Source organism: Nuphar pumila, chromosome 11, assembly GCF_984573655.1.
Source record: "Nuphar pumila chromosome 11, dmNupPumi1.hap1.1, whole genome shotgun sequence".
In the NCBI taxonomy this organism is placed as follows: Eukaryota; Viridiplantae; Streptophyta; class Magnoliopsida; order Nymphaeales; family Nymphaeaceae; genus Nuphar; species Nuphar pumila.
The window spans coordinates 20784992-20804198 of record NC_143259.1 but is presented as its reverse complement, the minus strand read 5'-3'; the positions used below and the strand labels follow the sequence as shown (position 1 = coordinate 20804198).

At 35.0% G+C, this 19207-nt stretch overlaps 1 protein-coding gene across 1 annotated transcript in view; it reads left to right on the top strand.

Annotated features, from left to right (window-relative positions):
• SRS2 (P-loop containing nucleoside triphosphate hydrolases superfamily protein) overlaps window positions 1–19207 on the top strand; it is a 148925-nt gene that overhangs the window by 18917 nt on the left and 110801 nt on the right. The window contains exons 13-15 of the mRNA XM_089981464.1: window positions 1630–1743; window positions 1866–1966; window positions 10897–10963. Coding sequence (XP_089837590.1) covers window positions 1630–1743; window positions 1866–1966; window positions 10897–10963 — 282 coding nt within the window. The remainder of the gene's footprint in view (window positions 1–1629; window positions 1744–1865; window positions 1967–10896; window positions 10964–19207) is intronic.

Below are 19207 nucleotides of genomic sequence, written 5' to 3'. Positions count from 1 at the left end.
GAATCGATCCAACGATAACTATGTTGATAATGCTATTTAGATCATAAGAAAGTGAACTAAGATGGAAGGTCTATGTGAACGGCAAGCTGAACTTTGGCCAACTTGATATCAGATTAAAATGACCATGTGTAAAGATTTGGTATTTAAGCATATCTTAGTTAATAGATGATTTTTAAATAACAAAGATGGCTCCTTATCAAGTCAATTCATCATTTTAATCTGTGTTCTAAATCCATTCACATGTTTTATTTTTGACCAAATAATAAAATCAAATTTATAATTAAAAAAAAACTAGGTTTGTGGAGTAGCATAGAGCCAAATGACCCCAGTGAACTAGCTTAAAACCTTAAGTAATTCCAGATTTTGCCAAGTCATGAAAATTGTTTATGGATAGTTTCTATGTAAGGTTTGCTTGCCACATTATCGCTTCAAAAACTTACATACATGTGGTTAAGGTATGATTTGTTTCTGCTTTTCATTTTCACACTATTGAATCGAGTAAAAGAACTTTTGAGTTTGCATAAGTCAGATGCCATTGCGAAATACTATATTTTCTTGCTTTGGAAAAAAGTTTCTTATAGAATTTTCTAAGGTATTCTAATGAATTTCTTTTTTGGTTCATATCGCTGACCCCAATTGTTTTGGGATGAAGGCGTAGTTGTTGTTGTTTGTTGTTGTTGTTGTATAGAATTTTCTAAGGTATTCTAATAGCTAGAAGCTCTTGCAAATGATATATGCATGACCGACACAGAGTTAAGAGAAGAGTTACCGGAAGCTTCTTAGATAGGTGGGAAGCTTGCTTTGGAAGCGCGATACTCCTCGCTTCCGAAACTTGATGAGAACCTCGATTCCCCCACGCTACTCCTATGCTTTCCACATGCTTCATTTATTCTTATTATACGTTCTCTTAACTTTTCATGCTTTTTATGTGTTTTCTCTAACTCCTCACTCACTTCCATTTGCTTTCGCTAAATTGGTAGTTATCATTTCTAGATTTTGTTAGAAATTTAATTCTTACACTAAAAAATCATGAAATTTAGTATTAGTCACTTTTATTTTAGTTTTTATTTGTGTTTTATTTTGATTCTCATTCAATTCTTATATATATATATATATATTATTCCTCGCTTCCCGCTTCCTATATATTTTAAAATGCATCGCTTCTCGCTTTCGCTTCCCATATCGTTTCCCGCTTCCGCTTCCTAGTCTGGCAACATTGGTTAAGAGAGAGGGAGGGAGATCAGCGTTGATACATGTAATTGTTATAGATTGTTCTCTTTATTGTAGGTTCAGTCATAGCTAACAAATTGTAGGGCTCATATTTGTGAGAGCAAAAAGTTTATCAATTTCAATTTTTGTGACTGGGAATCTGAAACCTGGTAACTGTGCCCAAAACTGGTACCTATATAGTCTGTAAGAATATAAAATGATAAGTTTTTCTCTGCATTAGTGCATGTTGATCCTATTTTCCATATTTGGAAGGACTGGTAACTGTCCAAAACTGATACATGTGTTCAGTTCATGAAGTCAATTTTCTCCTATAGAAATCTTATTTATGTTTCCCTTATTCTTTTGCTTCTTTTAAGATTTAATTGTGTTTTGTTTTGATAAATTCTTTTTATTTGACAGGTTATAAAAACTATATTGGCCATGCTTAAAATAGCCTTGCCTGGTTGTGATGATGGCCCTTATCGTCACGTTTTTAAGACATTATTTCCAGGGGAGAAGTCGGAAAAGAAAAGGGTATGACCTTCATGCTGGTACATTTTGCTATTGCTTCTTATTTGTACATGCTCATTCTTTTTCTTGTTTGAAGTTCTTGTGGTTTCGTTCTGCATCATATCTGGTCCCAATAAATTCTGTAGGTTGTTGAGTACATTGACAAGATATCTGCTACAAGAAAATGTAGTTTCTTCTCAACTGCTTGTGATGTCTTTACTGCGAAGGTCTCCGGCACTTTCACAAGGTCTCTTCCTGATTTTAAAAGCCTGCTGCAATAGCTGGACCTTTATTTTTTGTGTGTTGAATAGCTAATATTTTATATGCTAATATGCTAGTTTATCCACAATTATTTCATTCTTTTTCTTTTTTCCTGTTTAAAAACTTAGTTATGCCTCATTTTTGGTGCTTTGATTTGGTGTTGGGAGTACATCTAGAATGTGAAAAGGAGCAGCGGAATGCTAACCAAAAAATTTTGTTAAGAAAAAAGCGGAAGGCTAAACAAAAAATTTTGAAGAAAAAAGATACTTTTGCTTTACAGGGAAAGGTTGCACACATTTAAAGTTACAACTTCCGCCTGTTTGTACATGTTTCCAGTTGGTGTATATACTTACCAGGGGTGTGAAAAGATTGAGACTTTAAGAGATCATAGGCAAGTTGAAGATGGTTGATATTTTCTCTCCACCTATAAGGCGAGATGTTAAAGGGAGAATAGGGGTCACATGTATTTACTATTTCTTGTCAGAGGCTTTTTCATCTTTTGCCACATGCTATACAAGTGTGCATTTATGGTATTGCATAGGAATCATTTTGTTGTAGAAATACTATACCTTTTAATACATGGCTCTAATGGAAATGAAGGGGCATCTTGCCCTAAAGTATCTCTCTCTATTTCTCTTCTAATCTTCTCTCTTACTGATTTTTTCCCCACTATTTTGTAATTATTTTGATTTTGTTTCTTCACCAGATAGCCACAATGTAATTCCGGTTGAGAAGTACCTGTTGGACATGACTCCCTGCCCATTTTTTTTAGGGCTTCCTGTTCATACTTCCTTTCATGTGTACATGTATTGGTGATTTACTATTTTCTTTGATATTTATTTCAACTAAAAGTGTGCTTATCTGTTGTGATTTATTGCACAACGTTCAGCATTGGGCTTTGGTAATGGGTTTTCCATATGATTGCTGTGTGGCAGCAGAAGCTCATGACTAGAGATGAACCACTTACTGGACCAATCAATTTCCTCCTCCATTTATTGAAGGCATCCTGCATCTGAACTGCTTTTAATATGTCACTCATTTAACTATCTGGGTTTAATTTTGTATTGGGCTTCAATGCAAAGTAATTCTCATTCTACTCTGTCATCTGCTTAATATGTTTAAATGAATTTATATTGAATAAACAATTGTATAAAAGATTTTGGCATGGCTGTACCATTCTGGCAATCGCTTATACTTCTACCACAACTATCCTGCTGCTCCATATCATGAAATCATCACCTTCTTTACCATTATATCACCGACAACCATCATTGTATGCTTTGACTACGGCTACTGCTGCGATCAACATATATTTCCTGCCCAATAGTTATAACCATATCTTGGCATGAACTTGCCCTTTACTTTTTTGTTTTCTAAAATTTTACTTAAAAGACCATGTATTATCTATTATGTTAGTGTCATGATTTTGGTTGCTTGTCAAATCTTTCTAAAAGTGCAAGAGCATGAAAGATGTTGCTTCTTTAAACAAACAAATTGAGCATCCTAAGTTCCTAACCTAGAGCTACTTTTTGGTGGCTATCAACACCAGTGTTGTAAGTATCATACCATACTGTTCGATACATATCATTACTATGGGGGTGTTATACACCCATGTATCTTACTACCCCCCCCCCCCCCCCCCCCCCCTGTATCTTACGACACACTACGATACGGGGCATATCTTAAGATACACTATAAATGCAGTTTAATGCACTTATTTCAATTTTTTTTTTGAAAACATATAAGGCCCCTTAGGGCTAGTTCATATTCATCCCTAAAGAGCTTAAGAATGATTTAGAGAGTTTTTTTTCAGAAAAAAAAGATGATAGTCAATGATTGACATTGTCTGATTCATTTTTGTTTGAAATTTTAAAAAAATTAGTTATGTAAAAATTTTAAGCATTAAAAAAACATTGTGTTTTTTTTGTTTATGTAAACACACACTATTATGAATCTTGTAACTTATTAGCTTACATTCGTTATTTAATATGCATATTATTTCATAGTTTGCATTTTTCTTGTGGGATTGCCATTTATAGCATATTATCTTGATTATTTAAGGTTCAATGTCTTATGCATGCTATTCATAGCACATAATTGTTTTGATATGTAATATTATAGTTTTATCTTGTGCAATTCATCATTGTTTGATGATGTCTTATGCAACTCATAGAGACATAAATGCTTTATGTGTGATTTTATGGTTGTATTTTGTGAAATTCATCATTGTTTTATGTGTTATGATTTTTTTTTTTGGATTTTTGATCATTTTTCTGATTTTTTGGAATTTTTTTATTAAAAATTTACGATATGATACGATACGGTGTTGCTTTGGGCTCGACCGATATGGGTAACTATATGATACTTGCAACCTTGACCAACACAGTTCCATTCTTTATTTTGTTGAGTTGGCCACTAGTATATTGTACTAAAAGATCTTCTGCAATGTTTTCTCAACTTTGTTCATATATTTAGGGGGTGTTTGATTCGCGGGCAGCCCTGGACAAGAACACCATGTCCTGTCCATGTGGTGTCCTTGTCCAAGGTTGTCCACTGACACTTTTTTGCTTTTTTGTTTTTTATAAAGGTGTCCAGGGGTGTTTGGACACCCTCCTTCCAGTCGGGAGGGCGGACTCCCTTAGACACCAAAAAGTGTCCTAGAGAGATGCGTTGTACGCAATGTGCTACGTGTCCCACATTTGCACATTGCTGTCCGCCATACCGCCGAATCACACACCTTTATGGTCTGACAAGCTTGCACAAACTGTGGGTTGGTTTTTATTGTACACTTTTTATTGGATAAGAGATGGTTAGTTGCCTTAAGACATAGTTATCCCACTTGATGACTCAGGCAAAAACTGTTTGGGGTCCAAATCATGATTCATTGTAACTTAGCGAAAAAATTACTCAAGTTTTTTATATATTATAAAAAATAAAAATACACTTAAACTATTGTAAAAATACAAGAAATATAAAAAAATATAATTAGCATGCTATTTTATTGTTAATTTTCAAACATGAACAAACTTGCAAGGCTTTATTGCCTTCCTTTCAAAGACTACACAAGGGATCAGATGAAACATGCCAAAAGAGAAGGCAAAACGTTCATTTTGAAAATAAGGATATGCATATGCTAAAATTTCAAAATGCATGGGCTGGAATCCCAACCAAAGTCTCTTTTGGATTGGCTTTCCACTTCTCTTTTAACATGCCTTTTGATTTTTTGGGAAAAATTATTAAAATGGCCTATTTATTTTTAGCAATAAAGATCTGCATGAGCTAGAATCCCAAATCATATGGCCTTGAAACCCAAGAAACATCTCATTTGGATTGAGTTGTATACTTTCATTTTCAAAACATGTAACAAACTTCCAAAAAAAAAAAATTAATATAAGGAAATCTAAATCGGCCGGTGAATCGGTTCACACCGAGTACCAGCCGAGTAGACCAGTTCAGACCGAGTTTCTACCGAGTTTGGGTTGAGAACGAGTAAAACATAAACCGTGACTTGGTTGAGTCTTCACTCAAACTGAGTCACTGAGTCAGTCAGTTCAAACCGGCAAGTTTGCCAACTATGCCTAAGATGCTTTAGAATATTCGCTACTCATAGTAATATCTAGTATTTTATCACAAATTAGCCTAGTGCTACATGATTAGTTCATCTGCACCTTTTTTCTTTTCTTTTTTTTCTCTAAAAATCATATCTTTGTGATCAAGACTTCCAATTAATCTTGTGAAATGAGAATTGTCACTTGTCTGCATCTAAAATGGCAAAATTTTTGTAAGTAGCTACATTTATGGCAACAAACAAGTTGTGGAAAATATCCTATAGTTATGTTGTAAAAATGTGTGTTGACTTAGCAAACTTAATTTTCTTTTTTTCTTTTTTTGGTCCAAATGACCCCATAGATGTGATCTACATTTTGTTTTTAGTAGGAAACAACTTTCGAATCTTCAGTATCCGATTTGTGTCAGGGTTTTCCAGTGATATAAAAATTGATGGCTGTGAATGCATCAATAATCTTGACTCAAAAAAACATGTTTTTTTGTCAAAAAACATGATCCAATGGTCGTTTCCCACTAAATTGAGTGTGTTTAACACATCTACGAGGTTAGATTCAGTCAAAACAACTTGCGTTATGAGCTTTCAACTAGGTTGTACCTACAACCGATTGTATTAAATATAAACCCATATATATATATACACACATTCATGTATATATAATATACATATATATATATATATATATTTATGTTTTTACATACATACATGCTATGTTACGTGTACGGGTGCGGCTATAGGTAGGGGTGGCAAAAACTGACACGACCCGCCAACCCGCCTCTTAGGCGGGTTCGGGTTTGGCTTAAACTAACCCGTTTAATAAACGGTTCAACCCGCCTAACCCGTTTATTAAACGGGTTGGGTTCGTGTTAGGGGTATGCCAACCCGCTAACCCGGCTGACCCATTTAATAAACGGGTTAGGCGGGCGGGTCAACCTGTTTACTCGACCCGCCCGCCAACCCGCCAATCCGACCCGCAAACCCACCAACCCGTTTACCCGACCCAACCCATTTATTAAACGGGTTGACGGGTCGTGTCGGGTTACCCGTTTAATAAACGGGTCGGGTTCGTGTTTGCCACAGCTGACCCGTTTATTAAATGGGTCGGGTTCGGGTTGAGGTATGCTGACCCGCCAACCCGACCCGATTGCCACCCCTAGCTATAGGTACATGTACGAAGTGTACATCCCGACAATTTCGAAAAATGCGTGTAACGACCTCAACTTACCCTGACCTATCACATGGAAAAACCAATAATTTTCAGAAATCATTTTGCAATGCATAAACTGTTTCAGTAGCACATGAGCAATATAAGCTTCTGGCCTACGTAGGCCCCCGCAATGGTTCACATACAACCACTAATAGATCTAAAAAATAATTCATGCCATTGCAAAATGTCAGTGAACATAAAAACACACCGATACACAAATTTGTGTTCATAATGCACATTTACAACGCAAAAAGAACGGGCATATGACGAAGCACATACACATGTATATAGAAAGCTTGCAGACTTATCTATTTATGATCAGATTTATGCATATGATCAACAGACTGCAAACTATCTACTTATGATGAGGTTTATGCATATGATCAACAAACATGCTAGTGATTTACTTAAGATCAGATTTATGTATATGATCAACAAACTGTAAACATCTATTTATGATCAGATTTATACATATGATCAGCAGACTGCAAACATCTATTTATGATCAGATTTATACATATGATAAAGAGACATCAGATTCATGCATATGAGCGGTAGACTGCAAACTTATCTTGTTATGATCATATTTATGCATATGATCGGCAGACTGCAAACTTATCTGTTTATGACCAGGTTTATGCATATGATCAGCAGACTGCAAACTATCTAAATATGATTAGATTCATGCATGTGATCGACAGACTGCAAACTTATCTAGTTATGATCAGATTTATGATTATAATCAATAGACTACAATCAATCGATTTATGATCAGGCTTATGCATATAATCAGTAGACATGCAAACAATCAATTTATGATCAAGCTTATGCATATGATCAACAACCATGTAAACTATCTACTTATGATCAGATTCATGCACATGATTGACTAACAGCTACCATAGCTACGTATGATCTGGTTCATGCATATGATTAACAAACAAAAAACGTAGCTACTTATGATCAGATTCATGCACATAATCGACTGACAACAAAGTATATATACTTATGTTTAGATTCTGACAACAAAGTATATATACTTATGTTCAGATTCATGCACATGATTGGCTGACAGATATATATATATATATATATATATATATATATATATATATATATATATATATATATATATATATATATATTTGTAATAAGATTTATACACATGATCGACTAACAACAAAATATATATATATATATATATATATATATATATATATTCATGATCAGATTCATACACATGATCGACTAACAACAAAATATATATATTCATAATCATATTCATGCACATGATCAACTGACAACAATATATATAACGATCAGATTCATTCACGCCATCGACTGACTGCAAGATATGTATGTTCATGGTCAGATTTATACACATGATCGACTAACAACAAAACGTATATAATCATGATCAGATTCATGCACATGATCGGCAGACAACAAAATGTATATTATAATCAAATTCATGCACATGATTGACTGACTGCAAGATATATATGTTCATGATCAGATTCATATACATGATCGACTAACAACTAAATATATATTCATAATCAGATTCATGCACATGATCGAGTGACAACAAAAATATATATTTAGAATCAGATTCATGCACATGATCACAAAACAACAATATATATATATATATTTATTTATGCCTGGAACAAAATAGTACCCAACCTATATCATGATATAAAAGATAACAAAAGGTGCTATCGAAAACGTGTATGGTTGGATTAAAACATAGTTTTATTATTTAAAAATCTCCATCTGCCTAAAACATGTATATGTTAAGGTAATCAGATTTCTTTTTCTCTAAACCTATGCTTGAGTCAAATTACACTAATTCCCTTTCCATCTAGATTTGGAAAGAAACCCGTACCTTGATTCTTGATCTTACGAAAAACTTAGAGGAAGGAGGAAAAATCGTTGATGATGCTTCTTCTTCTTCTCTCTTTTCTTCTCTATCCCTCAACTCACGTTTTCTCTCTCTCTCTCTCTAGGGGATGGTTTCTAGAGAGAGACTCTTATTCATTTTTATAATTTAGGAAAGTCTCTAGAGGAGTTGACACACCCTTCTAGATATTTAGGGGTAGAGTTCTACCCCTGCTAGAACTCCTCTAACAAACATTATCTTTTTTATTTTATTTACTATTTTCTTTTGTTTATTCTATGGAATATTTCACATTAGGGGGGACGCCCCCTTCTAGATGGCCAAGTGGGGTAGAGTTCTACCCATGGTAGCACTCTACCTCATCGTTTCTCTTTAACTTGAAATATTTGTTTTTAAAGTTTTAAATTCATTTTAGTTTTAAATTGGCATGGATAGATCATGGGTCCAGTTTGGACCCATGATCCAAATCTATATCCAATCTCAATTGGATCTCAACCCGGACCGGGTCTTAGTGAATTTGGATCCTAGACTGGGTCCAGATCCATATTAACATCGGTCCAACGGAGTTGGTCGAGTCCGATCCAAACCGAAAAAGACCAAAAAATAGAGGTGGTTCAATTTAGAAAAACACATTTTTTAAACCAACCGATATCCAATTTCGATAAAACAAATCTCCTACGAGATCTACGTTCCGAAACAGATCTAAGTATGGTCTTAGATCAATTTCGCTCTCAAATGTCACCTGAATTTAACCTAAATTTCACTCAAATTCAAAGATTAAAAACAAATAATTTCGCAGTTTTTTCTTAACATGTATAGATCTTGTCAATTGTCTTTGAACCATGTCTCGACCCATGTTGATGTCAGCCCATATTTAAATATTTTCCATAATTTTGTCTTATGATATATAAATATTTAATTTAAAATTATGTTTTTGGGCTTAGAAATTATGGAAAATTATGAGATATTACAATGCGGGTACGGGGACACGGCTATATATATTAAATATCACATAAGTACAAAATAATTTCAAAATAAACTGAATATAATCTAAATATATATGCTATATCTAAAATATATATTATATACTGAAAATTTAAAGTTATAAACCGAAAATATAATTATAAATTATAAATTGAATACAAACTTGCATGTATATAGGGTAAAATGGCATGTCTAATTGTCGACGTGTGCCAAGACGGGGACACACATGTTGATACGGGTAAAGAGGGCAAAATGTTGTGTCCGTGTGGCATAACATACATGTATGTATATGTATATGTTTATCATATTCATTGATATCGCCGATATTTTGAAAATATCATGATATTATCGGCATTTTCAGCTAGGCTGATAATACTGGCAAAATATCACTATTATCATTGTTTTTTTTTTGTTTTTTTAAATCCTATTTTTATAGATTTTATGTTTTGCTTTTCTATTTTTGGTTTCTTTTGTATTTTAAAGAATTTTAAAACTTGTTCTTTATATTTTTTGCAAGATCTGTTATTTTTCTATGTTTCTTTTTATCGTTTATATTTTTTTCAAATTTAAAGCTTCCAAGATTTTTTGAGAAAATCACTTTTTGAAAATATCTATGAGAAATCCTCTTCAAGAAATTACCTTGAGCGATACAAGTGACTGTGATGTATATACATATGTATGTATACATGTCTATATTATATATGTTGTAAAATATTTACTTCAGATATTTCTTTTTCTTATTTCTTTTTTATTTATTTATTGTAGCTAGTGATTAGTAGCCGTTAGGACTAGTCTAACAGTTAGTATTTCTGGTTGTTAGACTAGCCTAACAGCTAGTTTTGGGCTTTCCTTTGTCTATACATTGAGTATTTCACCCCTTGTATCTCATGCATTCTTTGTGTATTTGAATTTTAATAAAAATAATATTTTTTTAACATTGTGAGTGTGTGCCTTTGTAAGAGTCCTTAGTTGTGTGTGCTATTGCCCTTATTGGCATTGTGATTTCATCCCTTGGAGGCTTTTTCATTACATATGTTGCATCTACAGTTTATCTATTTTTGGTTCAGAAGATGCTCCATTGTGTTTGGGTGAGTTGTTTTTTTAAACTTATGAAAAAATTCATGCCATGTCCCTCTAGCACCAAGTTATGGCATAGCTGATATTGCAATGCGGCCTAATTGTTGTTTTGTAGCATCACTTGGGTACTTTCATGGGTGTCGATAATTTGTATTTGCTGATTTGAGCTTTTTTTAATTGTAGGAGTCAACTTAGTCATGGACGTAAAGTATTACTTGGCCTTGATATGATAGCCAAACTTGTTCAAAGGGTATATCTTTAAACTTCTTTTTCTTTGCTATATTTTTTTTTCATTTATTTTTGCTATATTGTTATGCATGATTTTGTTGACCATGCAAAAATTAATTAAGAAGCATCCATCTCCTTGCTTTACTCTTTTTTAGAACTCACTGATAAATCAAGGACGCGTCACCACAGATTGAGAGAGAGTTGGAAGAAGAGAGATAGGAGAAGAAGAGGGCTGAAACAATATTCCTCACACCCAATGTGGGTCATGGGTACATGTACAGAAATGCCCCTAGGATTAATATATAATGTAACTTACATTAGAGGGGCAAAATAGGAAACAAATGAATACATTAAAGGGGTGTTACATTAGGGACCAATAATGATGTCAGTCTGGGTCCAGATCTGGATCTGAACCCAAAAGTGTCACATCTCAATACCCTCCCTCAAGTTGTGCATGGTGAGAACCATGAGCAACTTGCTCTTCAAGTACCAAAAGCTCTGCTTGCTTAACCACTTTGTGAACAAACCAGCTACATGATCTTGAATCCCGACAAATTGGGTTGTAATATCTCCACTTTCTACTTTGCTTTTCATAAAATGTTGATCTATCTCAGATTGTTTAGTTCGTTCATGCTGAATTGGATTATGTGTGATTTTAGTCGCGCTTTGATTATCATAGAACAATATGAAACTTGCTGTCTGCTGATTTTGATCAGACAATAAATACCTAATCCTGTTTTCCTCCGATGAAGATGCCGCCATCGACCAATACTCGACTTTAGTACTAGAATGGGCCACCACATTTTGTTTCTTGTTACTCCATGAAACTAGATTTTTTTAAATAAAAATACAACATTCAGAGACTGATCTTCTTTCATCTGGGACCCTTGCCCTGTTCGCATCTGAAATGGCCATCATTGTTATCATGTCCTCACCACTATCCCTTTTTTGATAACGGAGTCCATCTCCGCGAGTGCCCTTAAAATATCTAAGGATCCTCTTAGCAGCTTCAACGTGACTAGTTCGTGGACAATGCATGAATTGTGAAACTTGATTCACTTCATATACAACATCAGGACAAGTAAAAATGAGATATTTGAAAATACCCACAATACTTCCATATCTTGTAGGATCATTATAAATTTCCCCTTCATCACGTCCAAGCTTCTGCTGTAATATACTCGGAGTCTTCAGTGCCTTACCGTCCTTCATCCCAACCTTGTTTTGCAGATCAATCATATACTTGTGTTGAGTCAATATTAATGCATCTTTTCTCTTATCAACCTCCATGCTCAAGAAATATTTGAGATCTCTTAGATCCTTTATTTTAAACCATCCAATCAACACCTCTTTGATCTCATTAATATGTTCTTCAAAGCATAGTTGGCAAACTAGTGACTCAGGTCTGGATCTTCTGACCCTTGACTCGCGAGTCAGTGGGTTGACTCGGTAACTCGGACGAGTTAGAACATGAATTTTCTAGTGTTAAGACATGGAAGAAATCAAACTCCAAACTGTATAATCACTAAATTTAGTACATGACATCAATGACTAAGCTATATAAGTATTCAACTATAGATAATTGTTGATATGATTTAAAAATAGATAATTCTTTATAGAAACTATCCTTTTATAAGCATTATGCATTAAATCCATGAAATGCTTAACAAAAGATGCATAAGTGGCAAGTGGATCGGTGGTCCTGAATCAGTGATCTAGTTGGGGTTCGATCTGGGTTAATTCGGGCGATTCCTGTGTTAACTCGCCGGGTTTGCCAATTATACTTCAGAGCTCCCTGCAACTATGATATCATCTACATAAATTAGTAACACAGTTATCTAACCCCGACCCTTATAAATAAAAAGAGAGTGATCTAGATCATGTTTTTGAATCTCAAGTGAAAAACCTTCAGACCATGATCTAGAGTGGGATCCTTTTCACTGTACCCATGTGGCTGCTCCATATACCCTTCTTTTGAGATCTCCATGCAAAACACTATTTTTGACATCTAGCTGGCTCAAGAACCAACCGTGATCAACTGCTAAAGAGAGAATGACTCAAATAGTTCCCATTTTTACCACAGGACTGAAGGTTTCTTCGTAGTTCAGTCCCTATTCTTAAGTGAACCCTTTGCAACCATCCTTGCTTTGTATCTCTTTATGCTCCCTTCTGGTTTGTATTTGATATTGAACATCCATTTTGATCCAATAACGTTCTTATCTGCAGGCCTTTTAACTATATCCCAAGTTTTGCATTCATATAATGCTTGCATCTCTTTATTCATGGCTTCAATCCATTTGTTAGATTTTGAAGCTTGGTTATAGAAACAAGGTTCCTCTTGTTTTGGAATGGCAGTAAAAAATGCTTGATGTTCATTACTGAAGCTTTCATAGTTCACCCACCATTCAATAGGGTGTTAGACTCTTTAAGATCTTGTTGTTTGGACATTTCGCTTATCCTGCAATGCAATGGTTTTTTACTCCAAATCATTTTGGGAGCTACTTTTGTCCATGCAGCTGCACATAATATCTTTGAAATTACCATCCACTGAATCTAATCTGCTGATTTATTGCCATGCAACAGATTACTCCTCTATTCTATCTCTTGAATCGGCAAGCTCACCATTAGTTTTATCGTATTCTGTAACCGGCTCCATGGGGAATAGATTGTCACTCATCCATGGCTGACTAGCTAACTTGATTGAGATTGCACACTCTTTAACTTGCTGCCATTGGAATCAAAATTCAGTTTGTCAAAGACAACATTCATTGAAATACAAATACACTTGTTCTCAACATCAAAACATCTATACCCTTTATAATCATCAACATATCCATTGAATTTACAAATGCATGCTTTCTTGTTAAACTTAGTCTTCAAAGATTCATGAATATGAACATAACAAGTGCAACCATATTCTTTTAGGTAATCATAATCAGGATGTTGTCCAAACAGCTCATAATATGGTGATTTGTCCTGGAGAACTTTCTTTGGCAACATATTAGTTATATGGATTGCTGTATGAAATGCTTGTCCAGAGAAACAAAGGAACTTGCCCTTCATGCATCATGCAAGAGCACTCTCTACTATGTGCCTATGTTTTCTCTCAGCAAGTCCATTTTGCTGGAGTGTCCAGAGACAAGACACTCTTTGATTGACTCTATTTTCTTTAAAATATTTAATAAAGTCATTTGAAGAATTCTTGCCCCCACCATCGCACTGAAAATTAATAATGGGTAAGGAAAACTGATTTCGGGTCAAAGCATGAAAGTTTTTAAAGATTTTAAAAACTTCATGTTTGGGTTTCATAAAGTATACCCAAGTATACCGAGAGTAATTGTCAATGAATTTGACATAATATCGACTCCCAGAGGAAGAAGTGTTGGGAGTCGGTCCCCATACATCAACATGAACAATTTCAAAAAATTTAGAAGCTCTTTTATTAATGGAAGTAATATGTAATACATGACTTTTTGGCACTTGACAACTTGAACAAACTTTATTATTTGACTCTTAACTCAGACTTGACTGTGAAACCTGACCACTAGATACAAGTTTTTCAACAAAGGCCTTATTACAATGTGCTAGGCGACTATGCCAGACTTTTGACTAATTTGACTCCGACTCATTCATGAAACAAGGTGAAAAAGAACTTCTAGAATTTTCAGCTGAACACGTCCTAATGGATTCTCCTTGAAGAGATACATATTCTCTCTCCTTTCTCCTTCAATGAACGCCCTCTTCATGTAAAGATTCTTCACATAAACAAGAGTAAAAACGACATAGGATTTAGTATAATTAACAAGCTTAGAAACAAAAACAAGATTCTTTTTATGTTAGAAATAAGAAAGACATTGGACAATTGAAGACTGAAATTGAACATGGGAGTGGATACTTTTCCAGTGTGTGTGTGATGGGGTGACATGTGCCATCTCCAATAATAACTCTATCTTTACCAAAATAAGGAGTCAAGATTTTAAATTTACCTTCATCCCTGCTAATATGATTCACTGCTTTTGAGTCCACATATCAAACCCCCTGATCGTTCTGTTTCAGGGTCAGTCCTGCAATGGCAGCCAATGGAAGCTGCTTATCCATTGGTCTGATCCTCCTGATTTGGTTGTTGTAGTTTTTGTTTGTGAATTGGATTCTCCATTATACCTTGGGTCATCTTTGAACCAATAATTGACTTTAACATAACCTAATTTCTTGTACATGAAACATGTGGGGATCTTCCTGTCTTGATAGGGGATATGAGGAATGTTCGGAAAGGGAAGCAGCCCACAACCTCCATGATTTTCTCCTTGTCCTCGTCCTCTTGATGTTCCTCCTTTCTCTCTCCCATATTGTGTACCCGACATGAGTACATTGTGGCTATTTGTTGCAACTGTGGAACTCTCTGTTGTAAATGTCAATTTCATCTTGAACTAAAGCAATTTGAGATGCAAGGCTTCAAACGTGGGCAATGTTAAGTTGTATGTATATATATATATATGTCTCTCTCTCTCTCTATATATGCTTTGTATGTATTCACATATATATATATATATATATATATATATATATATATATATATATATATGCATAATTATGTAATAGGTAAATACCCATTAAGGGTATTTTGGTTATTTTGGTCCTTGTAATAGGCTGTGACCATTAGGGACACAATAGTACTTTTACTCTATTTTGTTCCTTTTGTCATTTTCTGTTTTTATAGTGATTATTTAGTCTTTGACCAAATAGAGCTGTTGGGTTCTTTTTGGACTAGTCAACATAGAGTTGACTAGTCAATAGAGCTGGTGGAACAATCCAACAACTATGTTTATAGCTGTTGGAACAGTCCAACAACTTTATTTGAGACTACCTCTTGTGTATAAATAAGGGTGAACCCCCCTCTTGTTCTTTAATGCTTCTCTTAGGCATTCATGCTCCATAAAATATATATTTTTTATGTTTTTGTGTTTGTCTTTTAAATTCTTTGTTGTCTCGAATGCATTTAGTGCTTGTGTAGTGTCTTTGTGCTCTTGTATTGTCCCTTAGTTGGACTTGTGTACGTGTATGTGCACTTTGTTTTTATGATCTTCTAAGCCCTTAGAAACCCTTTTTTTTTCTATTTTCGCATATTTCATTACAGGCAGCACATCGAAACATGACAAGGTAGTGTAGAGAACATCATACTTAGGCCCAATCCCACTGAGGGCCTGTTGCACCTTGTCTTTGTCAGGTATCTCACATCCGACCATTACTAGCTGATCTGTTATCTCCTTTATCTTATTAAGTTACTCTATGATTGTCATAGAGTCTTTTTTAAGATCCAGGAACTCTTTCTTTAAAAACATAATCCAGTTGTCCAAAACCTGTGAATATGTCTGCACAAGCCTAGCCCATAACTCCATGGCTGTACAATCATTAGGGATACTCACTAAGAGATGTTATAGTGTGGACATGATATAAGCAACAAGTGCTTGATCACTCTTCATCCAAGATATATATTCCGTATTTCGAACATGAACAATAGCAATGACAACTCCCTTTTCATCATTTTCTTCCTGTAAAATAAATTCAGGTGGGATTTTAACCGACCCATCCAGTGTCCCCCAAAGATCTTGGCATCAAATAAAAAGAATTATATGTCTCTTCCAGCTAAGGAAATTGAAAGTAGCCATTTTTTTTGAAACTAGCTGGTTAAGAAATCCATTGTTGGCAAACTCGTGACTCGGAGTCGGATCGCCCAACCCTTGACTCGCGAGTCAGTGGGTTAACTCGATAACTCAGACAAGTTAGGACTATACATTTTCTAGGGTTAAGATATGTAAAACATCAAAATTCATATTGTATAATCACTAGATTTAGCACATGACATCAATGACTAAGCTATACAAGTATTCAACTATACATAATTGTTAATATTTATGATTTAAAAACATATAATTCTTTATAACAAGTATTATTTTATGGGAATTATGCATTAAAATTGCAAAATGCATGAAAAAAATATTGTTTTTGCATGTGGATCGACAGTCTTGAATCGTGACCCAGTTGGGGTCTGATCTGGGTCAACTCGGGCGATTACCGAGTCGACTTGCCAGGTTTGCCAACTATGAATAAAGCTAGCTGATAGGGACCGAGGAAGAAGAGGAATCCATACTAAATGAAATAATAAACAAAAAGAACTACCTGAGTGCTGCTGTCTAATAAAGCGAGATGGACTGAAAGGCTCAATTGCAAACAATACGCAGGTCTGCCTTTTTTTGACAGATCAAACTCAGTCACAAAACAATATTTATTAGCAGCAGTAAATCAATATTTTCTGTTTCTAAACAAAAAATGAATTTTAGAGGGAATAGAAAGTAGCAAAGGATGATTTGAAATAGACGAGTTTGGAAAAGCGAGAGATTTGAAATAGGAGAAGATCTGAAACAATACTGAGAAAAATACGGATCTGAATACATCAAAAGAGGCACAGATCAATTTTAGATAGTAAAAAGATGATAAATGCAATTTTTTTGTTTAGGGAAAACACACAAAAGAAACACCCAAACCGATATTGGGTTCTGATATTGAGAAGAAGAAAATGTTACAGGAAGGTAAATATGAAGAAAGTATGCCAGCGTAAAAAAACCCAAAGCCAAAATCATGATCTAGGGCTTTTAACACAAGAAATATCAGCAAAACAGGAAGAAAAGAATGAATAAAGGAATAGAGAGAAAGCCAAGACCCTTCCAGACTTACCACAATGAGAATTTCCATTCCCAACTGTGCTCTGATACCTTGTAAATCATGGACGTGTCACCAGAGATTGAGAGAGAGGAGGAAGAAGAGAGGTAGGAGAAGAAGTGGGCTGCAGCAATATTCCTCACACCCAATGTGGGTTGTGGGTACCTTTTAATAAACAATATTACATGTACAGAAATGTCCCTAGGATTACTATACAATATAACTTACATTAGAGGGGCAAAACCAGAGTTACCGGAAACGCCTAGGTAAGTGGGGAAGCGCGAAACGTCGCACTTTCAAAATGCGCGGGGAAGCACCATTTTTTTGGGAAGCGCGCTTTCCATCACGCTTCCCTCCCTCGCTTCCCCCACTTTTTCAATTTTTTTTTGTATTTTTATTTTTATTTATTTTTCTCTTTTTTTGCTTCTCCCTCGCTTCCTAGGTCGCTTCCGAGATGATTCCTGATTCGCTCCTAAGTCGTCCCACGCTTCCCGCTTCCTAAACTTTTGAAAGTGCCTCGCTTCCCGCTCCTGCTTCCTCAACTGGCAACCATGGGCAAAACAGGAAACAAATGAATACATTAAAGGTGCGTTACATTAGGGATCAATAATGACGTCAGTCCAGTTCCAGATCTGGATCTGGACCCAAAGTGTCACGTCTCAATACTCACATGCAAGACTTTATGCTTTCCTTGACTAGCACACATTATATCTTATTCTTTATTTTAAATTGGTTATTTTGGTGGTTGCACTTGTGTGCTTCTACCTTTATCCCTGCTTACACTTTGATGTTTTTGACCTATGGTACCTGGACACTCCATTTTGCTTCTGTACCCGTGTCGACACGCGTGTTCCCGTGTCAACACACTTTGACACCTGGGCACACCATTTTAGCCTCCGTACATACAAGTTTGTATTCAATTTATAATTTATAATTATATTTTCAGTATATAATATATATTTAGATTATATTCAGTTTATTTTAAATGTGTTTTGTATTTATGTGATATATATAGCTGTGTCCCCGTACCCACATTTTTTTGAATTGCCATGTAGTACCCTCCGTACCTGTACCTGCACCCAGGTGACAGTTTTTGACTATAACTGTGCATGTGCAATGGTTCAAACAAGTTCTGGGTAGCTGGTTTTGTTATTTGTCAAAGTTTTGTCTAATCTTTGACGTGCACAACTTTTATTCTCTTACATGGCAGTAGTATATTTGTTTCTGACATTCTGTGTATATTCTGAGTTTGGTTCACTTATCTTACCTTGACATGCATGCTTATGTGATCCTGCATGTGTTCATTGATGTTCATCCAACTTTTTGCTTCCAACCATTTCCATGTTCCTGATTTGGTAGACAGGCTTATTGTTTAACAATTATTCTGTGTCACCAATGTCACAGATATTTTGAAAATATTGCGATAATATCAAGTCAGCCGATATTATCTGCAATTTATCATGATATTTTCAAAATATCACCAATACCATGCATGCTAAATGTGATCCTGCATGTATTCATTGATGTTCAGCAATCTTATTGCTTCCAG